General features: G+C 43.4%; 2 protein-coding genes across 5 annotated transcripts in view; one reads left to right on the top strand and one right to left on the bottom strand.

Moving 5' to 3' along the window:
* EDC3 (enhancer of mRNA decapping 3) overlaps positions 1–19,879 on the top strand; it is a 68,525-nt gene extending 48,646 nt beyond the window's left edge. For all 3 annotated transcript variants that reach the window (XM_073363276.1, XM_073363277.1, XM_073363278.1), the window contains 3 exons: positions 1,375–1,528; positions 6,171–6,388; positions 14,795–19,879. In XM_073363276.1, coding sequence (XP_073219377.1) covers positions 1,375–1,528; positions 6,171–6,388; positions 14,795–15,129 — 707 coding nt within the window. In that variant the 3' untranslated portion in view covers positions 15,130–19,879. The remainder of the gene's footprint in view (positions 1–1,374; positions 1,529–6,170; positions 6,389–14,794) is intronic.
* The window catches only part of CLK3 (CDC like kinase 3), a 28,237-nt gene continuing 21,674 nt past the window's right edge, over positions 19,582–26,144 (bottom strand). For both annotated transcript variants that reach the window (XM_073363279.1, XM_073363280.1), the window contains exons 6-13: positions 25,946–26,062; positions 25,199–25,365; positions 24,502–24,596; positions 23,977–24,106; positions 23,251–23,333; positions 22,880–22,959; positions 21,907–21,997; positions 19,582–20,003 (exon numbers count right to left, since the gene is read on the bottom strand). In XM_073363279.1, the coding sequence (XP_073219380.1) occupies positions 19,818–20,003; positions 21,907–21,997; positions 22,880–22,959; positions 23,251–23,333; positions 23,977–24,106; positions 24,502–24,596; positions 25,199–25,365; positions 25,946–26,062 (949 nt within the window). In that variant the 3' untranslated portion in view covers positions 19,582–19,817. The remainder of the gene's footprint in view (positions 20,004–21,906; positions 21,998–22,879; positions 22,960–23,250; positions 23,334–23,976; positions 24,107–24,501; positions 24,597–25,198; positions 25,366–25,945; positions 26,063–26,144) is intronic.

The raw sequence follows: 26,144 nt of genomic DNA, 5'->3' as shown, positions 1-26,144 counted from the left end.
TTTCTGAGTTTAGAGGTATGGATTCCTGGCCAGGAAGCCAGCACCGCCTGCTGAGTTCAGATCACTTCAGCCAGAGAAGACATTTGGGGTCTTTTGGAGGTTGCATAAAGTCTGAGTTGGGGTGGCACAGTAGAGTGGGATTGTGGGAGACACCCTTTCATTTCTTCTGGTGGTGATGTGAAGCCGCTAAGATTTAGGGGATTATAGGTGATGTGAGTAACATGGTGCCCTTGCCAGCTATATGAATAAGAAGTTAGGTTGATGGAGGAAGAAAGCTTTGTTTTGAGACTTGTGAAGTAGGTAAACTGGCTGGCTTTTATACACTATTTGCCCTCACCAATTTATCTATCCATGTATTCCACTCGCTGCACGGGGCGATTCCACCCTGTGATTCCAGGGCAGTCTTCAGGCTCTGGGGCACTTTATCCTAGAGAGTCTGTTTAGAAACAATGGGTTTCAGAGTAGCAGCCGTGTTAGTCTGTATCTGCAAAAAGAAAAGGAAGACTTGTGGCACCTTAGAGACGAACCAATTTATTTGAGCATAAGCTTTCGTGAGCTACAGCTCACTTCATGCATCTGATGAAGTGAGCTGTAGCTCACAAAAGCTTATGCTCAAATAAATTGGTTCGTCTCTAAGGTGCCACAAGTCCTCCTTTTCTTTTTTTAGAACCAATGTAACTGCTGTCTCATTAAAGAGGGAAATGCTAGTGCTTGTGGTAGTGGTAATCAGATAGCACTGGGTAGGACATGGAGTAAGCAGGAGTTTGGGGAAACCTCCTTCCCAAAGACTCCTCCATCTAGAATTCCCACGCTCCCCTTGCTATCCTGTTCTTGAACGGAGGTTGCTAGTTGGCGAGGAGAGGGGTCTGCTAAGACGAGGTCACTTCTGCTGTTGAGCTTCCAGGATTAAGCTACTTTCGAAGAAACCTCTTTTTTTTTTTTTTTTCCTTTTCCCCCACGTTCTGGGCATGCTTGCAGTAATAACTAAAGCCAGGAGGCCCCTTTCCCAATTAGTAATTGTGGTTTGTCCTCCAAATTTGTTTCTTAGGAGCCTAGAGGAGAATGCAGGCTGTAGTGCAGCAGCCATTCTCACACCCCTTAAAGAAATAGTTTCTGTGGCAGCATGTGGAGTAAGTGCCGCAGATGTAGCTAGCTAGTTGAGAGTCAAATGGCTGCCTCTTGAAGGGAGCTGGAGCCTGCTGGGAGCACAGTTGCTGATCCAGCCTTTAGAGATAAGGGGACCTCCTGTAGAGGCAAGTAGCCTCTTCGTTATATTCATTTAGGAGCAGTCTGTCATTTAGTTTAGAACAGATCTTAACCCTCTGGATGTGAATGATTATTCTGTCCTTCCTTCCCCTTCTCTTTGAATTGCAGACTCTGGGCTAGTCGTCCCAAGCGTTTCTTATGAACTGCACAAAAAGGTGCTTTCAGTAGCTGAGAAACACGGCCTGACTCTGGAGCGCAGACTGGAGATGACTGGGGTGTGCGCCAGCCAGATGGCATTGAGTCTGCTCGGAGGACCCAACAGGTAAACAACCCCTGCTGTGAATCTCCCCATTTGCCTTGTGAATGGAGTTTACAGAAACCAGCTTGTTCATCAAAGATGTGGCCAAATTAAATTGTATAAAATAATCTCCAGTGAAAATCTTTGTAACTGTCACAGTTCAGGACACTGCACCTGTCCAGCAAGGGCACCTGCTCTCAGGTGTCTGGCTCCCAGCCAGTGCCTTTCTTTGGTAGAGCCTCCCTTCTGACCCAGGTGCATCCAGGCTGCACTGTTCCCTGCCTTCATTGTTCTCCCCAGCAGAGACAGGCTGCCCAAGCAGACAGTTGACAGGTGTAATTGTTAACAGCTATGAGGTACCACGCAGCATTTCCTATGCAGGCCTACTTTATTCTTAAGATAAAACTCATTAAAGAGAAAACATTAAATGTAATAGAAGAACCTATACAAATGCTAATAAATTTACCAGAGTTAACCCCAACTCTAACATGGAGTAGTCCTTCAGCCCCCGCTTCCTCCCTCCCCAATCCAAGGATTATAAATTCATCACAGCTTCAGCTCAGAACAAACACTGTCATAGCATTTTTAGTCTACCCTCTGTACAGTTCAGGGGTCTTTGATTTGGAGTTTCCAGGAGCAGGTAATTAGCAGACAATGGGTTTTCCCCTCCGGGCATAATTTGAAAAGGGAGGATTTGAAGTGGGTCATTTGCATTCCCTAGGTACTTCCTAGGAAATCCACTTCACACCTATTTTTCCCAAAAATCCTTTGAAATTCCTAATACCTTTCAGAGATTGCATTGGTCTGTCTCCTAAAGAAGGTACACACATAGGGCCTGTCTACACCGGCAACGTTAAAATGTTCTACAAAACCCCACCTCCATGAGGGGCGTAGCTCCCAGTGGTTGGGCACGGTCTATACTGGCATGTTACAGCACTGAAACTTGCAGCGCTCGGGTGTTTTTTCACACCCCTGAGAGAGAAAGTTGCAGTGCTGTAAAGACAAGCCCATACAGTTCCATGATAATACATACACCGTTGCATGTTTAATATAATGGACCCCAATAATGTTAAACTTAATTCTATAAAGTTTCATTTAATTCAGAAAATTCATTCAGGATATTGCAGGGTATTGTCAATTTATCACAGTAACTACTATGTAGTACATATAGGGCCCTGCTAATCCAGATGGCCAGATGTGGCTTTGTCTCAATGCTTGCCCTCCTACTCTGGACATAGAAGCACTATTCTAGCCTGTTATGCAAACCCCACACTGTATTCATGAGTCAGTCCTCAAATGACCATGAAAATGAGAGAGTAATCCAAATTACCTAAATGCCAACCAAAGGAAGAGTTTTGCCTATAGTCTCACTTCCTTATTGTCTCTCCCTCTACATTGTATGTATATAGAGAATCAGGAAGCCCTCTTGGAGAGACTGTCCTTGTTCCAGTACTCTGGATGTATTGATTTACTCATGGCTTCGCCTGGGTTTCTATATCCCAGAACCAGTAATGTCCCTCGGTCAAATACAAAATCAACAGAGGAGGGAATAAAGAATAACTCAATTCCTGGTGGAAACTTTTTCAGAGATCTTGGGGAAGATGTAACCCAAGAAAGATGAAAACACTTTATAATTTTGGATTAGCTGATCCTTTGCATGAATAACTAAACCCTTCTTTTGGTATGTATTTTAAATGTAATATTTTTGAAGGCAGATGCCAATAAAAACAAAACTCAAGAACTAAGAGGAATTGCACCATCTAGTCACAATGTCACTTAGATTTTTTTTTTTTTATACTTAAATCCCATTTGGAAGTCTTAATCTTTTCCTGGGGCCTGATTTGACAAGAGGTCTGATATGCAGTTGGTCCTGTGTGCATGCACACACCCCTTGTGTGAGCAAAAACCTGCCTTCAGTGTGCAGTCACTAACTAGTCAAGTAGACGCACAATTGCGATACACTTTTAAGCCTGATTTACCTGACCCTAATATTTTAAGGTATCTTCATCCCACTGGAGAGAGAGAGCATTAACTCCCTCTTCTGTTGTGTAGATAGTACTGCACTTCAATCCAATGTCTCACAAAACATTGTCTACACAGCAGCAGCGCTTTCCCTAACAATTTCTTTTGATGCTTGCTTATGCCTTGAGATAATTCATGAGGCTGCCTTGCTGGATAGAAAGTAGACGCAGCCACTTAATCTGTTATTGTATGTGAAACTGGTGGTGCATGGAGGTAATGGGAGGGCTTTAAAAATACAGTAGTATGAATTGTTTTCTACCTTTAAATGTATCTGATCGGTCTGAGGTGAACCCTAAGTTCATGGTGGTATTACTATGCTTTAAAAAGCTCTTATTCATTCATTCCTTTCTTGGGTTCAAAACAAGACCATTGGAGAGGAGCAAAATGACTCTTTTAGAATCATAGACTTTAAGGTCAGAAGGGGCCATTATGATCATCTAGTCTGACCTGCACAACGCAGGCCACAGAATCTCAGCCACCTACTCTTGTAACAAACCTCTAACCTATGTCTTAACTACTGAAGTCCTCAAATCGTGGTTTAAAGACTTCAAGGTGCAGAGAATCCTCCAGCAAGTGACCTGTCCCCCATGCTGCAGAGGAAGGCGAAAAACCCCCAGGGCCTCTGCCAATCTGCCCTGGAGGAAAATTCCTTTCTAACCCCAGATATGGCAATCAGCTAAACCCTGAGCATGTGGGCAAGACTCACCAGCCAGACACCCAGGAAAGAAATCTCTGTAGTAACTCAGATCCCACCCCATCTAACATCCCATCACAGGCCATTGGGCATATCTACTGCAAATAGTTGAAGATCAATTAATTGCCAAAATTAGGCCATCCCATCATATCATCCCCTCCATAAACTTATCAAGCTTAGTCTTGAAGCCAGATATGTCTTTTGCCCCACTGCTTTCCTTGGAAGGCTGTTCCAGAACTTCACTCCTCTGATGGTTAGAAATCTTCGTCTAATTTCAAGTCTAAACTTCCTGATGGCCAGTTTATATCCATTTGTTCTTGTGTCCACATTGGTACTGAGCTTAAACAATTCTTCTCCCTCCGTGGTATTTATCCCTCTGATATATTTATAGAGAGCAATCATATCTCCCCTCAACTTTCTTTTAGTTAGGCTAAACAAGCCAAACTCCCTGAGTCTCCTTTCATCAGACAAGTTTTCCATTCCTCAGATCATCCTAGTAGCCCTTCTCTGTACCTGTTCCAGTTTGAATTCATCCTTCTTAAACATGGGAGACTAGAACTGCACACACTGTTCCAGATGAGGTCTCTCCAGTGCCTTGTATAACAGTACTAACACCTCCTTATCTCTACTGGAAATACCTTGCCTGATGCATTAGCTTTTTTCACAGCTGTATCATATTGGCAGCTCATAGTCCTCCTGTGATCAACCAATACTCCGAGGTCCTTCTCCTCCTCTGTTACTTCCAAGTGATGTGTCCCCAGTTTATAACAAAAATTCTTGTTGTTAATTCTTAAATGCATGACCTTGCACCAGATCTTCCTGTATGATATCCTGGTCATTCTCTGTATTGGCAATGCCTCCCAGCTTTGTGTCATCTGCAAACTTTATTAGCGCATTCCTGCTGTTTGTGCCAAGGTCAGTAATAAAAAGATTAAGATTGGTCCCAAAACCGATCTCTGAGGAACTCCACTAGTAACCTCCTGACAGTTCACCTTTCAGTGTGACCCGTTGCAGTCTCGCCTCTAACCAGTTCCTTATCCATCTTTCAGTTTTCATACTGATCCCCATCTTTTCCAATTTAGCTAATTCCCCATGTAGAACAGTATCAAATGTCTTACTGAAATCGAGGTACATTAGATCCACTGCATTTCCTTTATCTAAAAAATCTGTTACCTTCTCAAAGAAGGAGATCAGGTTGGTTTGACACGATCTACCTTTTGTAAAACCATGTTGTATTTTGTCCCAATTACCATTGACCTCAATGTCCTTAACTCCTTTCTCCTTCAAAATTTTTTCCAAGATCTTGCATACTACAGATGTCAAACTAACAGGCCTGTAGTTACCTGGATCACACTTTTTTCCCTTTCTTAAAAATAGGAACTATGTTAGCAATTCTCCAGTCATACGGTACAACCCCTAAGTTTAGATTCATTAACGCTTTTATTCTCGCTGTGTTGCATTGTATGCTACTATAGACCAATGGTCTCACAGCAAAGCCTCAGAAAAAGAGAGCCAAACAAAGAAAAAGGTGAAACCATAGAACTCAAACCTGCTTGAACTGCAACACCTTCTAAGCATCCAGTGGAAGTGCCCCTTGTTTTGAAACAGAGCCCGTGTGGACAAACGTATTGATGAGATGAATAGAATAGTGCTGCAAGGTTCCAGAGTTTTGCTGTCTGTTTTACCTTTTGAGGGAAACCCTGAAGTGGAGCAGGTAGGTCATCAGTAATTTCCCAGTGCTTAAGTGCTGGACAGATTGAGATGCTGTCACCGCATATATACGTGTCTTTCCAGAGCAGGAGGACTCTGGGTTCCTCATCTTCAGATTGTTAAACAGCTTAGGGAGATTTCTGGGACCTCCATGCTTTAGATTCCATTGTCATCACCTTCCCACGGAAAGAATGCAGAAGACGCTTGGGTTTTAATGGTTTCCCCCTCTCTGTGTTTCAGGTTGAATCCTAAAAATGTTCACCAGCGACCCACGGTGGCTCTGCTGTGCGGCCCCCACGTGAAGGGGGCCCAGGGAATCAGTTGTGGACGGCATCTTTCCAACCATGACGTTCATGTCATTCTCTTCCTGCCCAACTTTGTCAAGATGCTGGAATCCATCACTAATGAGCTGAACCTCTTCAGCAAGACCCAAGGCCAGCAGGTGTCCAGTGTCAAAGGTAAGCAGTGTTAGGCTTTGGTGAAAGCTGGGTCTGAGCTGAGACGCTGAGCAACGTGCAGAAGCTCATGCTGAAACGGGTCCCACTTATGAGAGCAGCACTGAAGGCCTGCACCATTGTAGCATCAAGTTTTCCTTCGAGTGATTGTGCACAGAAATGTTCCGCTGTAGGGGTGTGTGCATACAATGCACTCACGTCTCAGTGGAAAGTATATGTGCACAACACATCCCGAAGAACAATGGTAACTGTACAGGTGAGTAACCCATTTTTCCTGTCTGTCTAATTGAGCGTGTTTATTCTAACACTGTCGTGTATTCTTAGTTCAGTGGCACCACTTGGTGGTCACCAGTGGCATTCCCTCCTTTTACATACCTATGGATTATTTGTAGGGCTGTTGATTAATCGCAATTAACTCACGCGATTAACTCAAAAAAATTAACTGCGATTAAAAAAATTAATTGCGATAAATCGCACTGTTAAACAATAGAATACCAATTGAAATTTATTAAATATTTTTGAATGTTTTTCTACATTTTCAAATATATTGATTTCTATTACAACACATAAAGTGAGCAGTGTACACTTTGTATTCTATTATTTTTATTACAAATATTTGCACTGTAAAAATGATTAAAAAAATCGTATTTTTCCATTCACCTCATACAAGTATTGTAGTGCAATCTCTATCATGAACGTGTAATTTACAAATGTAGATAATTTTTGTTTGTTACAGAACTGCACTCAAAAACAAAACAATGTAAAACTTTAGAGCCTACAAGTCCACTCAGTCCTTACTTCTCGTTCAGTCAATCGCTAAGACTAACAAGTTTGTTTACATTTATGGGAGATACTGCTGCCTGCTTCTTATTTACAACGTCACCTGAAAACGAGAACAGGTGTTTGCATGGCACTTTTGTACCTGGCGTTGCAAGGTATTTACCTGCCAGATATGCTACACATTCGTATGCCCCTTCATGCTTCAGCCATCGTTCTGGAGGACATGCTTCCATGTTGATGTTTGTTAAGAAAATTATGTGTTTATTAAATTTGTGACTGAACTCCTTGGGGGAGAATTGTATGTCCCCTGCTCTGTTTTACCTGCATTGTGCCATCTATTTCATGTTACAGCAGTTTCGGAGGATGACCCAGCACATGTTGTTTGATTTACGAACACTGTCACTGCAGATTTGACAAAATGCAAAGAAGGTACCAATGTGAGATTTCTAACAATAGCCACAGCACTAGACCCAAGGTTTAAGAATCTGAAGTGCCGTCCAAAATCTGAGAGGGACGAGGTGTGGAGCATGCTTTCAGTAATCTTAAAAGAGCAACACTCTGATGCGGAAACTACAGAACCCGAACCACCAAAAAAAAAAAAAAATCAACCTTCTGCTGGTGGCATCTGACTCAGATGATGAAAATGAACATGCGTCGGTCCGCTCTGCTTTGGATCGTTATTGAGCAGAACCAGTCATCAGCACGGACACGTCCTCTGGGATGGTGGTTGAAGCATGAAGGGATGCATGAATCTTTAATGCATCTGGCATGTAAATATCTTGCGACGCCGGTTACAAGGGTGCCATGCGAACGCCTGTTCTCACTTTCTGGTGACGTTGTAAACAAGAAGCGGGCACTATTATCTCCTGCAAATGTAACCAGACTTGTTTGTCTGAGCAATATGCTGAAGGAGGACTGAGTGGACTTGTAGGCGCTAAAGTTTTACATTGTTTTATTTTTGAATGCAGTTATTTTTTTGTTCATAATTCTACATTTGTAAATTGCACTTTCATGATAGAGATTGCATTACAGTACTTGTATGAGGTACATTGAAATATACTATTTATTTTGTTTTTTACAGTGCAAATATTTGTATTAAAAATAAAGTGAGCACTGTACACTATATTCTGTGTTGAAATTGAAATCAAAGTATTTGAAAATGTAGAAAACATTCAAAAATATTTAAATAAATGGTATTCTGTTATTATTTAACTGCACAATTAATCGTGTGATTCATTTTTTTGATTATTTGCCTTAGAGCCTGTCCTGTTGATATTGGACTGATGCATCTATGTCAGCGTAACTATGCTGGTACAAATATCACCAGTATAGGCATGCCCTTACTAGAGTCATTGCGAATCTGCATCAAATCTTTAGTTCACTTCAGATCATCATCTTTTTCTTATTCATTACACCAAAGTTGCAAATAACTGAAAATAAAGTTAGCCTGAGTGTTGGTCGTAACAACTGGAAGCTGAATGGTCTCAATCATCTTACCCCTGATGTCAGCTAAGTGCAGGCCTTTTAGTTTCCTCTGATGTCAGCTAAGTGCAGGCCTTTTAGTTTCCTCTAATATTATCTAGGGCTGTCAAGCGATTAAAAAATTAATGGTGATTAATCGTGCAATTAACAAAATTAATTGCAATAAATCACATTGTTAAACAATAATAGAATACCATTTATTTAAATATTTTTGGATGTTTTCTACATTTTCAAATATATTGATTTCAAATTACAACACAATACAAAGTATAAAGTACTTTGTATTTATTTTTTATTACAAGTATTTGCACTGTAAAAAACAAAAAAAATAGTATTTTTCAATTCACTAATACAAGTACTGTAGTGCAATCTCTTTAGCATGGAAGTTGAACTTACAAAAAACTGCATTCAAAATAAAACTGTAAAATTTTAGAGCCTGCAAGTCCACTCAGTCTTATTTCTTGTTCAGCCAATCACTCAGACAAACAAGTTTGGTTACACTTGAAGGAGATAATGTTGCCCGCTTCTTGTTTACAATGTCACCTGAAAGTGAGAACAGGCGTTCGCATGGCACTGTTGTAGCCGGCGTAGCAAGATATTTACATGCCAGATGCGCTAAAGATTCATATGTCACTTCATGCTTCTACCACCATTCCAGGGGACATGCGTCCATGCTTTTGACGGGTTCTGCTTGATAACGATCCAAAGTAGAGCAGACTGATGCATGTTCATTTTCATCCTCTGAGTCACCAGCAAAAAGTTTTGTTTTGGTTTGGTTTTTTTTGGGGGGGCGGGGTTAGGTGGTGGTTCGGGTTCTGTAGTTTCCGCATCAGAGTGTTGCTCTTTTAAGATTACTGAAAGCATGCTCCACACCTCATCCCTCTCAGATTTTGGATGGCACTTCAGATTCTTAAATCTTGGGTCAACTGCTGTAGCTATTGTTAGAAATCTCACATTGGTACCTTCTTTGCGTTTTGTCAAGTCTGCAGTGACAGTGTTCGTAAATCAAACAACCATGTGCTGGGTCATTCTCCGAGACTGCTGTAACATGAAATAGATTGCATAATGCAGGTAAAACAGAGCAGGGGACATACAATTCTCCCTCAAGGAGTTCAGTCAGAAATTTAATTCATTATTTATTTAATGATCATCATCAGCATGGAAGCATGTCCTCTGGAATGGTGGCTGAAGCATGAAGGTGCATACAAATGTTTAGCATATCTGGCATGTAAATACCTTGCAATGCTGCCTACGAAAGTGGCATGCAAATGCCTGTTCTCACTTTCTGGTGACATTGTAAATAAGAAGCAGGCAGCAGTATCTCCCATAAATGTGAACAAACTTGTTTATCTTAGCAATTGGCTGAACAAGAAGTAGGACTGAGTGGATTTATAGGCTCTATAAAGTTTTACATTGTTTTGTTGTTGAGTTATGTTATGTAACAAAAAAAAAATCTACATTTGTAAATTGCACTTTCAGGACAGAGATTGCACTACAGTACTTTTTCATAGATAGATTCATAGATATTTAGGTCAGAAGGGACCATTATGATCATCTAGTCCGACCTCCTGCACAATGCAGGCCACAAAATTTCACCCACCACTCCTAAAAAAGACCTCACACCTATATCTGTGCTATTGAAGTCCTCAAATTGTAGTCTGAAGACCTCAAGGAGCAGAGAATCCTCCAGCAAGTGACCCGTGCCCCATGCTACAGAGGAAGGCGAAAAACCTCCAGGGCCTTCCAATCTGCCCTGGAGGAAAATTCCTTCCCGACCCCAAATATGGCGATCAGCTAAACCCTGAGCATATGGGCAAGATTCATCAGCCAGATACTACAGAAAATTCTTTCCCGGGTAACTTGGATCTTACCCCATCTAAAAACCCATCACAGGCCATTAGGCCTATTTACCATGAATATTTAATTACCAAAACCATGTTATCCCATCATACCATCTCCTCCATAAACTTATCGAGTTTAATCTTAAAGCAAGATAGATCTTTTGCCCCCACTACTTCCCTCGGAAGGCTATTCCAAAACTTCACTCCTCTGATGGTTAGAAACCTTCGTCTAATTTCTAATCTAAATTTCCTAGTGGCCAGTTTATATCCATTTGTTCTTGTGTCCACATTGGTACTGAGTTTAAATAATTCCTCTCCCTCTCTGGTATTTATCCCTCTGATATATTTATAGAGAGCAATCATATCTCCCCTCAACCTTCTTTTAGTTAGGCTAAACAAGCCAAGCTCCCTGAGTCTCCTTTCATAAGACAAGTTTTCCATTCCTCGGATCATCCTAGTAGCCCTTCTCTGTACCTGTTCCAGTTTGAATTCATCCTTCTTAAACATGGGAGACCAGAACTGCACACAGTATTCCAGGTGAGGTCTCACCAGTGCCTTATATAACGGTACTAAAACCTCCTTATCCCTACTGGAAATACCTCTCCTGATGCATCCCAAGACGACATTAGCTTTTTTCACAGCCATATCACATTGGCAGCTCATAGTCATCCTATGATCAACCAATACTCCAAGGTCCTTTTCCTCCTCCGTTACTTCTAGTTGATGCGTCCCTAGCTTATAACTAAAATTCTTGTTATTAATCCCTAAATGCATGACCTTGCACTTCTCACTATTAAATTTCATCCTATTCCTATTACTCCAGTTTACAAGGTCATCCAGATCCTCCTGTAGGGTATCCCTGTCCTTCTCTAAATTAGCAATACCTCCCAGCTTTGTATCATCTGCAAACTTTATTAGCACACTCCCACTTTTTGTGCCCAGGTCAGTAATAAAAAGATTAAATAAGATTGGTCCCAAAACTGATCCTTGAGGAACTCCACTGGTAACCTCCCTCCAACTTGACAGTTCACCTTTCAGTAGGACCCGTTGTAGTCTCCCCTTTAACCAATTCCCTATCCACCTTTCAATTTTCCTATTGATGCCCATCTTATCCAATTTAACTAATAATTCCCCATGTGGCACAGTATCAAACGCCTTACTAAAATCTAAGTAAATTAGATCCACTGCGTTTCCTTTATCTAAAAAATCTGTTACTCTCTCAAAGAAGGAGATCAGGTTGGTTTGGCACGATCTACCTTTTGTAAAACCATGTTGTATTTTGTCCCATTTACCATTGACTTCAATGTCCTTAACTACCTTCTCCTTCAAAATTTTTTCCAAGACCTTGCATACTACAGATGTCAAACTAACAGGCCTATAATTACTTGGATCACTTTTTTCCCCTTTCTTAAAAATAGGAACTATGTTAGCAATTCTCCAATCATACGGTACAACCCCTGAGTTTACAGATTCATTAAAAATTCTTGCTAATGGGCTTGCAATTTCTTGTGCCAATTCTTTTAATATTCTTGGATGAAGATTATCTGGGCCCCCCGATTTAGTCCCATTAAGCTGTTTGAGTTTCGCTTCTACCTCAGATATGGTGATGTCTACCTCCATATCCTCATTCCCATTTATCATGCTACCATTATCCCTAAGATCCTCTTTAGTCTTATTAAAGACTGAGGCAAAGTATTTGTTTAGATATTGGGCCATGCCTAGATTATCCTTGACCTCCACTCCATCCTCAGTTTTTAGCGGTCCCACTTCTTCTTTCTTTGTTTTCTTCCTATTTATATGACTATAGAACCTTTTACTATTGGTTTTAATTCCCTTTGCAAGGTCCAACTCTACTTGACTTTTAGCCTGTCTCACTTTATCCCTACATATTCTGACCTCAATAAGGTAGCTTTCCTTACTGATCCCTCCCTTCTTCCACTCCCTATATGCTTTCTGCTTTTTCTTAATTACCTCTCTAAGATGCTTGCTCATCCAGCTTGGTCTACAACTCCTGCCTATGAATTTTTTCCCCTTTCTTGGGATGCAGGCTTCCGATAGCTTCTGCAGCTTTAATTTAAAATAATCCCAGGCCTCCTCTACCTTTAAACCCATAAATTCTTCAGTCCAATCCACTTCCCTAACTAATTTCCTTAATTTTTGAAAGTCAGCCCTTTTGAAATCAAAAACCCTAGTTGCAGATTTATTTTTGTTAATCCTTCCATTCAGTTTGAACTGAATTAGCTCATGATCACTTGAGCCAAGATTATCCCCTACAACCATTTCCTCTATGAGGTCCTCATTACTCACCAAGACCAAATCTAAAATGGCATCCCCTCTAGTCGGTTCAGCAACTACTTGCTGAAGGAATCCATCAGCTATCGCATCTAGGAAAATCTGAGCCCTATTATTATTACTAGCACTCGTCCTCCAGTCTATATCTGGGAAGTTAAAGTCTCCCATGATCACACAGTTTCCATTAGTATTTACTTTATTAAAAACATTAAAAAGGGCTCTATCCATATCCAAATTAGATCCCGGCGGTCTATAGCACACCCCAAGCACTATCCCAGGGGAGGCTCTAATAGTAATCTTCCCCAATTTAATTGTTGCCCAGACAGACTCAGTCATATCCATTTCATCGCTTCTTATTTCTTTACATTCTATCTCATCATTGATATATAGTGCTACTCCACCACCTTTACCTTTATTTCGGTCTTTCCTAAACAGCACATACCCTTCAATACCTGTAGCCCAGTCATGACTACTATTCCACCAGGTCTCTGTTATGTTACTTGTATGAGGTGAATCGAAAAATACTATTTCTTTTGTTTATCATTTTTACAGTGCAAATATATGTAATAAAAATAATATACACTTCGATTTCAGTTACAGCATGGAATACAATATATGAGAAAATGTAGAAAAACATCCAAAATATTTAATAAATTTCAATTGGTATTCTGTTTAACAGGGTGATTAAAACTGCGATTAATCACGATTTAATTATTTTTAGTTAATCGCATGAGTTAACTGCGATTAATCGACAGCCCTAATATTAACTGCTTCAACATATTGTTTCAGGGATCTGCTCGAATCTAGTGGGGGGAAATTGGATTTTCAGTGGTATTGGCTCTAAGGACACAAGTTTTTAAAATTTATTGTGTGGTGTTTTTTTTCCTCTTCTGGAAGAAACAAACCCTAGAACGAAAACCATCTGTGAAATTATTTATATTACTATAGCACCTAGGGACCCCTGCCATGGATCAGGTCTCCACTGGGTGCGTTCAGCACCTAACGCACACATGTAACAAAGAGTTTGCAATCCAAGTTTAAGATGAGACAACAGGTCAATACAACAAACAGATGATGTGGGAGAAGTACAAGAAAACGACGAGGCAGTACTGATCAGCGTGACAAGCAGCGGTTGCACCACACCTGCTGCCTAACCAATGGCAGATTCTCCAAAATGCCCTGTCCTTCCCTGTTTTCTACTTCTCTGGCTGGTAAACCAACCTCCCCCCGCCCCCCCCAGTTTTTTAATGGATCGTTAGTGACAATGACATACCACTGATACCTGCAGAGCTGTGGTGGCTCAGCTGAGCAAATCATATTTTTGGGGTAGGGTTTACAAAAGCGTTGGTGGTTTTATAAGATTTCCTGGCAGTAGTTTCAATTAGAATCCAGGGAACTTTCCCCACCAAATTAAAGCATGTTTAGAGCTTGACAAAGGTTAGACCTAAAACTCATTATGTGGGGCCCTAGCGGGCAGGAGGAGAGGAATAGTGGCACACCAGTCCCCAGGCCAGGCTTTACACAACAAGACACTCCACATTAGAACCTGGTGTTACACTGCAGGTACTACCATGTAATCAGACGTTCAGTGATAGAGCTGTTCTGGAAGGTGGCCTCTTCAGAGGGCCAGCTGGTTCATTGAAGTGATGTCTCTCCGGAGGCCTGGGTTCAAAACTGATCAGTCTCAACCACGTCCATCCCAAAAGTGCCACACTTCAGCATGATGAGCAGAAATTGCCAACCTGCAACTCAAGCCTTTGAGTTCCATTGGCAGACGGCTATGGGAGAGTCTATATCTAACTGGCAAAGTCTGTTGTTACAGTGCTGCTTCTGAGCGCTAAAATGGGCCACCTCTAGGCCTCTTGCTCTGTAGGGAGATTGGAAGAATTCTCCTGGAGATGCAGGGCGGGAGGTAGGAGTACGGTTCTTTGTAGGCCGCTGCAGTTTCTGTGGAGGGGAGGTTCTCTCTTACGCTGGTCCTGGATGCACATTAAAACACGCATGTTTCTTTCAGATCTCCCAGATACCCCTGTTGACCTGGTGATAAACTGCCTGGATTGTCATGAAAATGCTTTCCTGAGAGATCAGCCTTGGTACAAAGCAGCTGTGGACTGGGCCAACCAGAACCGAGCCCCTGTCCTCAGCATAGACCCTCCTATGAGTGAAATGGAGCAGGGCATTGATGCCAAGTGGTCACTGGCCTTGGGCCTGCCCCTGCCCCTGGGTGAGAGGGCAGGGCGAGTATATCTGTGCGACATTGGCATTCCGCAGAAAGTCTTTCAGGAAGTGGGAATAAACTACCACTCACCCTTTGGCTGCAAATTTGTCATTCCATTGCATTCAACATAGAGCAGACCCTGCAGTGTATCAGCCCTGGAGGGGGAGATGGGGCGGAGTCCTGCCTAGCAAGCTGTATAAAGGATCCTGACAAGTAAACTCTTGACGCCTTAAGGATGTGAAGTGCTGGAGTTTTCTTCCAGAAGAAATATGCGTATTAAAAACAAAAAAAAACTAAGGGAGCAAATGTTACTGCAAGATGCTTTCTCTCTCTCCCTCATGCCATTGGATGAAGGAATGTGGAAGAAGCTGGTATCTAACACTGGGAAAGGCAGCGCCTGCTGCCCAGCACCTGGTCACCAGCCAGAGAATGGTTAAAGTGGGTGAGAGGGTTTGTTTACAGATGCAAGCGACTGTCCGACAGCTTGGAGGTTTACAAGATGATGCTCTGTTTTTTTTAGTACTTCTTTGGGGAGGGGGGGGAATTTGTGCCCAGCAAGGGGCCCCTTTCAGGAGCAGTACCCCTCAATGATAATGTAGAAATGTCTTTGTTGCAGTTTTACTGTTTTGATTTTGTTCTTTATTTTCTTTTATGTTTATGAGAGCAATTATAGTTAAATCTCTTCCTGGAGCTGCCCGGCCCTTGTGGATGGGGCTCCCTATTTAGAAAGCGGGTGTAAAGCTTTTGTTCCTTGACTGCTTGCTGAGTGAATGCTGCCCGGAGTGAGGTGTTTACCATGGTGTCCTTCCACCAGACAGTGCTTTGGGAAGGGCATTTTCCTAAGGTGGGTTTTATTTCTCCAGCGAGCTGAGTAACCGCAGTGATTCGGAGAAGATGCGAGGGGAACAGGCAGATGTTACCCTCTTTTCTTTAATACCTTGTGCTCAGCACAGGTAGTGTTTGGATATATTATTGTAGAGCCTCAGTGGCCACCCGCAGCACACCCTGCACCTGAATGCCATGCTTCACAAGACATATAATATTCCAGTCCCTTTGGGAGCAACAGCCACGTCTGGGGGAGGATTCTCCCTCCTAAAAAGCATATGTGCTTTGTTCTAATGCACTGTTCCACATGGATCTCAATGGAGTCAGTGGAAATCATAGGGCACTTGCCTCCCCTGGTTATGCAAACTGTAAAGATGAGTCAAATGCTGTTTGTCTTAGTATACAAAGACAGCCGCGCGCGCGCTCTGCGTTAGGGGTGTTATGGAAGGCTTATGTTAACTCGTTCCTCCAGGCCCGCTTGTCAGCTCCGTGTAGCACTACTAACTGTAGGGCCTCCTGGGCCCAGATGATGATGGTAGTACTACAGTGAATGCTACTGTGCTTGGCAAGCTGCTGTGTTAGGCTGTATTGCCCCTGCATGCACTAGTGCACTGAAAGCTGGGCCCCTATACCCCAGGCATCACCACTGGTAGTGACCACTGTTGTAGCATGCGGCTTTCAGAAAGCTTTAAGCTTTCCAGTGACATCACACTTGAGGGGAAGGTCAGAAAACTCTGACCTGAATTACTGTAGGTAGTCTCACCCTGTTTAGTTTGCTAGCTGGTTTTGGGCGGCTGATTTTTTTTTCCTATATGCTGCAAGGAAAGCATTTGTCTTCATGGCACTGCCTCGAGTAAGAAGTGATTTGATGAAGCTTTGGGTGGCTCTGTAGATCTATCACGCTGGACCTTTTCTTGTCTCTAAAAGTGCCAAACTATCAGGGGCTAGTGATGAGAAATATTAAACTTGGACCAAAACAGTGCTCTCTGCCTGAGGGTTTCCTGTAGAGGCAGAGAAGAGAGAGGTGAGGAATCCTTGAGCCCTGTCCTAGCAAAACAGAGCTAAGTTCCTCTGCTACTGTTTGCTGGGAGCATAGGCTGTGCTTAAAGTTCAAAGTTCTGCCTTCAGCATGGGACTCTACTGGTGTGGTAGGTCTGTCTGGCACTGACAGACTTCAAAGCTTCTGCTGGTGCCTTTCCCAGGGGAGGGAGATCTTCTTTTGCTGAAGTGTAGAGCAGCTGTTCTGTGTGAAACAATTGCAGCTGCTGCTTGGGTATTCAGTAACTGAACTCATGAAGAAACTGCATGCAGAGCACCCTATTCAACCAGCTGGGTTATGGGGGGATACAAGTCTGGCACTTGAATAGTGACAGGATTTTTAACATAAATCATAGAATAGCTGAGTGCACCAAGCAAGGTAAAAAAAGAGGGTGGCTGGGAAGAGACTTCCAAAGGAAATAAGATTGTTTACCTGAGCAGTGTTCCAAGTTACTGAAGTATGAGAAAATACACCAGCCTAATCTGCAAAGCACTATTGAATGGACCCTGGGGGAGGTGGCAAGCTTTCATTTCATCCCACAGGGTTTGGGCAGGGGCCTCGGAGAATAGCCCTGCTCTTATTCCCTGGTACATTTGGTATCTAGGCAGCTCTCTGCTGTATAAGGTCTTGTTAAAGGACTTCCCATGCCAAACAGCACAGAACTCATCTACCTCATGAGGATAAAGGGCCTGTGGTTCAGCACATTTCTCAATGCGGAGGGTTAGACTACTAAACTGTGTCCACTGGTTTATGCTTAATGGCCTTAGTGCTAACACAGATTCTCAATGACTAAACTCTTCCCTAACATAATTGGGTGTAACAGGCTGTGGTTGTGTGGGTTTCTCTGCAAGGCTTCGAGCACCTATGCCTTAGGTAAAACACTAGTTTCAGCTTAATGCAACAGCATTTAATAAGGGATGGCACTTGCCTAGCAAGCAGTGCTGGTTAGTGACAGCATGGTGAGGGGTTATCCTTTTAAAATAAACACAACCCAAGGTTTTTCTCTGCCTTTCTCCTGTAGATCAAAGAGCTGCTGCAGCCAGCTTTAGTTTAAGGTACTGAGGAGGTAGCAACTGCCTAATCCCTGTACCTGTAACTAACTGCCTTGTTTTCACTTTCCTTTATAAAAGCAGAGCTATCACCTGTAAGAAAACAGCCTGCTGTTTGTCTCCTCTCCTATATTAAACTTGTCCAGCTTGAAGGCTGGTTATTCAACTCTGTCCTTTGTGAGCAGGGTATAAGTTTTGAAGGGGGTAAGAAGCACTTAATTTTTTCTTACAAGTGTGCATCAGTGGCTAAGGTCCTACCAGCCATATTAGAAGGGGTAGCAAGAATTGCTCAAAGGTTATTTTTTAAATAAAGAATTAAAGTAGTCATTGTTATTACTGCCACAGCACTTGATGCCTCTGGGCAAGCGACAGGATTTTAAGTAAGGGTGCGGGCATTGACAGATTCTAGATTGACTCATCTCAAGCACAACTAAGCAGCTTTGGGACAAGTTTTGTGTGTTACTATGCTAAACTTAATAATACATTCTCCCTTTTAAGTAGCACAAGGTAAGGGTGCTTGCTTTTCTTCTGACAAGCAGAGCTGTATTCTTGCTCGAGGAATGAAATCACTGGCCTTGTCCTAGACCAGATGCATTTTGTTGCACATCCATGTGATCAAGTCTTTAGGATTCTTGGCCCTTTTATTGTCACACAGCTACTGCAGACCTGGATGCAACAGACAACAGCAGGAAGGGATACAGCCTCCCCTTGCCCTATTTGTCAGAGCTCTTTGTTAAGATGCAGGCTTTAAGGGATGTTAACTTTTAGTGTTTGTCACGATGTGACCATTTCCACCAGTGTGTCAGGACTCAGTGGAGTAAATACTCAGGAGCTCACTTCCCAGGGCCCAGGAAAAGCAGCTGCCTGTAAATAAGCACTGGAATGGACTTTGCTTTTCCAGAAAGCAGAAATGCAACTTTCACTGCTCTGTAGTAACCAGCAGTAGATTTAAGTTCTGCATCATTCCCTCACAGCTTGTCATAAGAAAACATGCACCCTCTTTTCAGCAGCCATGGAAAAAGCCCTGGCTTCAGGCACCCAGTTCAAAGACAACTGCACCCTAACTCTGTGTAATCGAGTCAATGCTTCAGTCATATCATCATTACAAACACTGTTGTTTCATAATTCATGCAGCAGCTGGGGTAATACCAGCCTTGAAATAAAGTGCAACTATTCCCATGTGTTCTGTGACTTATGTATATGGGAAAGGTTTGCCCCCACCTGTAAGAAAGAGCCATTCTGCACAATTAAGCCAAACCCAACATGCATTCTACTAGTTACTTCTGAGTAAGGTGCTTCAGGACTCCAGCCAAGCACAACAGAAGTTACAAGTGTTTTGAAAAGGGATTTATATTTCCCTGGCAGTTACTGAAGGACTAGCAAACCATCAAAAAGTTGCCCAAATCCTCCCCTCCAATACCACAGCCAGATGTGAGATTAACAGTGCAGTACCTCTTTCTTACAACCTGCTACACACTTGCTAATGGAGGAGAAGACAAAGCAAGGTTAGTCCAATCCATGCTTGGAAATGGACTACCTAGAGCCAGCAAAGCAGTAATGTCACATTCATAACAATGCCATTTTGTGGAGAAATATAAAACCACTTTTTATTTAACAGAAAAAATCTGGCAGGGTGGGATCAAAAAAATAGCTGGACACATTCATACAAGTAAATTATCAAACAATAAGAAACACTTTATTTTAACTTTACAACATATAAATATGAGACATCTGTGCTTTCCTTGTAGCTTTCTCCTCCCCCCTCCCATGCCCAGGGTCCATATCACATTGCACCAGTACCTCTGAACTCTCCGCTACAGGAGGGCTGCGTGGTGCCTCTACAGCAGAGGTCAAACTGATCCAGGAATATGTTCAAATCCAGCAGGCCTCACCACCCACCCATCTGTCATCTGCTCAGGTCACGGTTTGAGACTCGACTACACAGCAGCCTTTCCTCTGGAGACAGGCCGCTAAAGAACGGATGCAGCAGAGCATCAGAGAATGTGATCCTCTTGGAAGGATCAAACTCTAACATCCTTCTCATCAAGTCAAACAGCTGCACATGGTCCGGTGAGTCATACAGCATGTAGCTCTGAAATAGAATAGTACAGATTCAGCTGTGGAAAAATGCAGGCAAACATCTGGCAAAAACTAGACACGACCCTCCACACTATGTATCTTGAGAGCTGGCAACACTGCTACAGATAGGGCAGGGTGCTACACCATCAGACCTTTATTCCTGAAAAAAAGCCAAGGGAAGTTAAGAGATTTTGGGCATTTGAAGAAAGTTTCAAAGGTTGTCCTTTACTTCCTCCGCGAGCAGACAAAGCTAGGGATGGTAGAACCCTGTGGCAGTGGCGAGTGTCTCCTCTATTGGCTACAGCAGCAGCTCGAAGAGAATGCCGAGGGAAGTGTCACTGTTCCCCTATCAACAGTCCCACGTTTTTTACGGGGGGAAAGGAACAGACTCATGTGATTGTCTGCCAAACTGCAGGCCCTCCTTGCAACATCTGTTGAGGTGAGAGCCACCTCTGGCCTGATGTGGCCAATCTTGAAGCCCCTTCCATCTCTCCCACATTCCTGCTGCATCCTTGTCTATTAGATTAATTGTTATCCAGTAAAAACACCAGGCAAATCTCTGATGGTCTCCCCTGGGTGAGAAGTCATAGGATGCCCAGTCCCGCATACATACTACTTCCCCCTTGTAGGGAGAAATCCTTGGAGTGGAGGCTCCATGTAAGGGTACATATGATGGCTCCCATCACCACAGTATCTGAGCATCTCACAATCTGTACTGTATTTATCATCACACCTCTTGGGAGGTAGGGCAGAGCTATCACCCTCATTGGGCAGAAGGAGGAACTGGGGCACAGTGAGGCTAAGTGACTTCTCCATGTCACACAGGAAGTCAATAGCTGAGCAGAGAATGGAATCCAGCTCTCCTGAGTCCCTGTCTATGGAACCAATCTTCCTCTGCCCTGTGATGGAAGGTTGGGGTCCAGCTTGTGCCCACAACAGACAAAGCCAAGGCTGCCATGCCCAGATGCAGTCCTGCACGGATCCCCTCAGCCTTCCCTGCCTGGAACAGTTTGGAAGATTAGATTCCCTGTAAGCTGAGGGTTCTCCCCAAGTCCTTTCAGTGAGCAGCAGCCACATGAGAGGGTTCCCTGTCCTGCCTCAAAGGATAAAACTAACCAGACATGAGACAGACATGTCCACAGCTTCCCTTAAGAATAAAGGCAGAGTAAAAGTAACCAGCACATCTTTCTATGATGATTTTCACCATCCCGGTCCCTATTTCACAGCTGGGGAATTGGAGGCACCCAAAGAGACTTGCCCCAGGCCACAGCAATCCAGTCACAGATCCAGTACAGAACCCAAGGCCCGAGTTTCAGAAGCGAAGCGCATCCACAGCTCACACTGAAGTCAACTGAAGCTGGAGTGCTCAGCACTGTTAGAGATCAGGCTCCCACTCCTCATCCCATCTATGGGACTGTGCTACCACCATGGAATTCTAGGGGCTTGCTCATCTATAGAACACAGCGTATGGAGCAGTGCTGAACTGGCTGGAGGAGGAGCTACGTGGCCTAACAATTCCATCCCTAATTTCTGATTCTTACCAAGCCACAGTGACACAAAGTGAAGTCTTTACTAACTGCGACTACAGCGGATTTGGGAACAGGATCTGGACTGATTGTAAAGCATTGGTTAATAGGCTCTGTAAAAGCTAATACAGCTTAAAACAATTCTGTTGGGACAGACCAGTCACTCTAGTCTCGGCAAGGTTTTGTTTTTGTGCCAAGGTGCTCCCTGCATATACGGAATGAAGCTATGTGTCTCCCATGTCATTTAGATACTGACAGCAGCACCCCCATTTCCATCCAGTGTCATCTCACTCCAAGAACGTGCCAGGTGACACTGTGGAAGCTAGGAATCTCAGCATCCACTGCAGAGCCACCTAAGCTTTCTGTATAAATCAGAGCAGCGTCTCATACCCGCAGTGGTTTGCAGTTCTCTTGGACGTATCTTCCATCTGATGTGTTCTCATCCCATACCAGTCCCCCCTTGTGGAAGTACTTCTGTTTCCTGTACAATAAAAGGAACTATTCAAGAGTCCTATCTGCAAGAGACATCTGGGGGCACACACGTATGGGGTACGCGTAGCCTCACTGCAAGGCAAGACATTGGTACTAGGACTCAACTACATTACATATAAGCCAGCCAGTGCTATCAGAGGACGCTGTACCTCTTTTCCAAAGCACTTCAGAAAACTATATGCTGGGTATTCTTACCAGCCCAACCAGCAATCAAGGTGGTCTTTAAAAGCTGAGCCTGGTTAAAGCCAAGCTAGATGATTTCTAGCAGCCAATACTTGGGGTTTGAATATAAATCTCGTATATAGCACTTTTCATCCACGGAATTTCAAAGCACTTTACAAAGATACTGAAGTATCATTCCCATTTCACAGATGGGAAAAACAGGCACAGAGAAGAGAAGTGACTTGCCCAAGGTCAAATATTAGGGTCAACGGCAGAGCAGGGAACAGAACCCAGGTCACCTGACTCCCACTGTAGTGCCTTAGCCACTGAACCATGCTGCCAGAAAACGACAGACATTTCAGATTTTGATGCTGTTTGCATGAAAGTTCACTGTCAGGAACGGTGGCCCTGTCTCTGCAAAAGCATGGAAGAAATCCTAGGCAAGGCCCTCTTAGTGGTATAGAACAACAGGGTTCCATTATCTGTAGGCTGCTTGGCCAATTTTCCCAGCACCTGTACTCAACATTACTTTTATTTCAAGTTCAAGTCTTTTCTTGACCCTACGACCTCCACCCAGAACTACAACCCTAGCATTAGGATTCTGATGCATGGCCTCTCTGCATCAGAAATGGTATCCCGCCTACTCCACCATCACCAGAACAATGCAACAGCCAAGTCAGCTGCTCAGAGCTCAGAATCTGGTTCTTACCGGGTTTTGTGGATCATCTGAGATGGGATTGGCCCAAGGATTTTTTCCATCATTACAAGGTGCTCACGATTCTCATGAGTCTGCAGAGGAAGAGCGACTAGGTTATTTTCTTAGCCTTGAAACAGTTACACAATGAAGACAGGAAGGTCTAAACCCACCCTTCCAAGGATGGACTAGTAGGATAGTCTCCTCATGGTACCCAGAAAAATGTAGGCCCAAATCTACAAAGGTATTTGGGCTCCTAACTTCCAATGAGTTCAATGAAAATTAGGAGCATAAATTCCATTGTCGATTTGGGCTTCACAATTTAAAAAGGAAGGCTAAAGCTTACACAGTTCAGTCAAGGGCATAAAGGCATTACAAAAGTGTACCTGAAAGAGTGTGAAGCCACGGTAATACTCAAATAGAATGCAGCCAATACTCCAGACATCACATGGCTGTGCCCAGCCCAGCTCTGCAATGAAGAGGAGAAAAAATGACAGCTTCCAGTGACAAACGTGGAGCTTGCACAAATTCCTTGCTGGTGGCCTCTAGTTTCCTTTAAAACTGGAGAGACCTAAAACTCAACTACACGCCCAGTGGATTTCTGTGGTGAGATGACTGCTTAGTCCTCTGGGAGTCAGAGTCCCGGAACAGAAAGATGCCCCCTTTTCAGTCTGTGCGCTGAAGTGGTTATTCTCTGATTAACTCAACTGCGATACCTCACACAAGCATCTCAGATCTCTGCCATCCCACATCTCTGGGCCGAGCACTCCCCCAAAGTTCTGGGCACGTATTTACAGACAATATTTTGCATATAAGAAAGCGTCGTCTTTGTTCCAGGCTTTGGACGTGATGCAGACCAGGTGTGCTGCCTCAGCAGTCCTAATGCCCCATCTGCAGCACCATCCAAACCTTTGCTCCCAAGAGACCCATCACAGCAGCAGGTTTAACTTTTTGTCTAAATAGGCCAGTGTAGATTGTCCCCTTTCTCCACTCCAGAATCAGAGATTTTTCCAGTCTGTTCTCTCTTGTGAAGCCCAATTCTTACCCTAATGCATCCCGTGGCCCATGCCCCACAAAGCCATCAGTAAAGACAGAAACGTAACTCCACTCACCCAGAATCACCTCTGGCGGGCGGTAATGCCGAGTAGCAACAATAGTAGTGTGATGCTCATGGTCAAAAGTGGCACTTCCAAAGTCGGCCACACGGATGTTTGTGTTCCTAATAGATTTCTCCTCACAGTTCTGCAACACAAGAAATAGCTATAAGGAACCTGGAGAGGGGGTTTCAGAATAGAGAGGGGTTCCAACAGGATCCCTCTATCCCAATAAGATTTCCTTGCCCATGTCATTAGCAGTAAAAATGGCCACAAAATACAGAAACATTGCACTTGTATAGCACCTTCCATCACAGATCTCAAAGCTCTTTAACCCAGGTAGCCAAGTACTCTTCGGGGTTTTATAGATTGGAAAAGTCAGGAATAGAATGCAGGCCTCCTGACTTTGTCTCCCATGTCCAAGCCACTGGAGATGATGGCCCTCATGCTCAACCAGAGAATGGGAAAAAGGAAAATCTTTTTCTTGCAGAAAGAGGCAAGGAGGTCAATCATTTCACCCTCTTTCTCAGAGGCACAACCTACCTTGGTCTCATTGTACATGGTGTCGAAATCAGAATTCACAAAGAGGATGTTTTCAGGTTTGAGGTCAGTGTGAGTCAGCTGGTTGTCATGTAAAACTGCGGAGAGGGGTGGGGAGAGAAGAGAGAAAAGTTTAAGAATCAAGCGCTGGACCTTCCGTACAGTTATGTCTGTTACATAGGCCCCCTGCGAACACATGCTCCCTTGCCCCAAAGGATGGTACTTTGAACCAGAGTGCAAGGTGCTGCACCATGGCCCATGTCAACTGTGTATCAAACAGCTTCATTAAGCTACACAGAATTATCTTATTTGAAGCCAGGTTCTTCACTATATGTCATCACATTTTAACTGTTAAATATACATTTCAGTCACCCCATCGCGTTCGCCACATACAGGCAGTAAGTCTCGTCTGTGTGAAGCTTACAAGGTTTAGTTTCCCCCCTCTTTCAGGAGGAAACTGAGGTGAATCTAGAAGCCATGTCCTCAATCCACCTCCCTTCACTGTTCTCCAAAAACATCGGAATCGCTCACCTGATTTTAAACTCTTCAGACTGTGAAAAGTGAGACTAGCCAAAATGTTCAGACACTATTAACATGCATGTAAAAACAAACTGACATTTCTCAAAGAAAACACTAGCTGGCGAGTAGAACTCACCTCATTGCTGCAGACAACCGTGGCAAAGGAATCTGGGTAACTTACATCTCAAGGCATGGCAGAGCTGGTATGCCATGTGCCGGATCTGGGGGAGGGGATATGGCTGAAAGTTATTCTCCTTCAGGAATTCAAAAGTGTTCTTGCCCAGAAGCTCAAAGGCGATGCACATGTGGCCATGGAAATTGAACCAGTCGGACATCAGGACACACAAACTGGACAGAATGGATAATAAGAATGTTATTGGCCACACAACAATCTTCCAAGGAAGTAGTATTTCCATCCCTCCTTCTCCTCAAGTGACTAGCACACACACACACTCAGTTTTCAGACACAGCCCAGCCATGCTTCTCCCTAAGCAACCTGGGATTCACCTGCTCAATCATCCAGAGATGCCAAGGACATAGATATCCTAGTGTAAGCAGCAAAATTCTTACACTGAAGGGGGTGAGAAGCGGGGAATGTTTCACTATAAAGAACTGTGTTTAGTTAATAGGGAAAGCTAAATTAACCCAATTCCCAGATATTTAAATGGTCAATAATTACATATTCAGGGACCTAGGAATAAGTCACAATTCATACTAAAAAAAGCCCCTCTATATTCCCAATCCCAGAGGGTGGACGAAGGAGAAGACAACACCATTTTCTAGGTAGACGGAAAAGACAGGCATTACGTTTTCATGCTCTTATCTCAGGCTCTCCCTCACACTACCTTGCACCGACCACCCTCCTCTCCGAGTAGATACGTTGACAGCACTAAGCAGCAACAGCTTCTATGCAAGATATCAAACTTACTATTTGTTGTCCTTGTCTCTCTCTCTAATTTTCTTTAGGACATTAATTTCCAGTCTGGCTGCTTCTCGGTACTTTCCCACATTTCTAATAATTTTCAGCGCCACCTGGGATTTACCTCTGCAGAGGGGAAGATGACACAGGAATGGGTCAGAGGTGGAGTGGCCCAGACCACCTCAACAAATAATTGTCCCTAGGCAAA

This window comes from Lepidochelys kempii, chromosome 10, assembly GCF_965140265.1.
Source record: "Lepidochelys kempii isolate rLepKem1 chromosome 10, rLepKem1.hap2, whole genome shotgun sequence".
Lineage (NCBI taxonomy): Eukaryota > Metazoa > Chordata > Testudines > Cheloniidae > Lepidochelys > Lepidochelys kempii.
The sequence above is the reverse complement of the archived record's forward strand: the minus strand, read 5'-3'. Positions and strand labels throughout refer to the sequence as shown.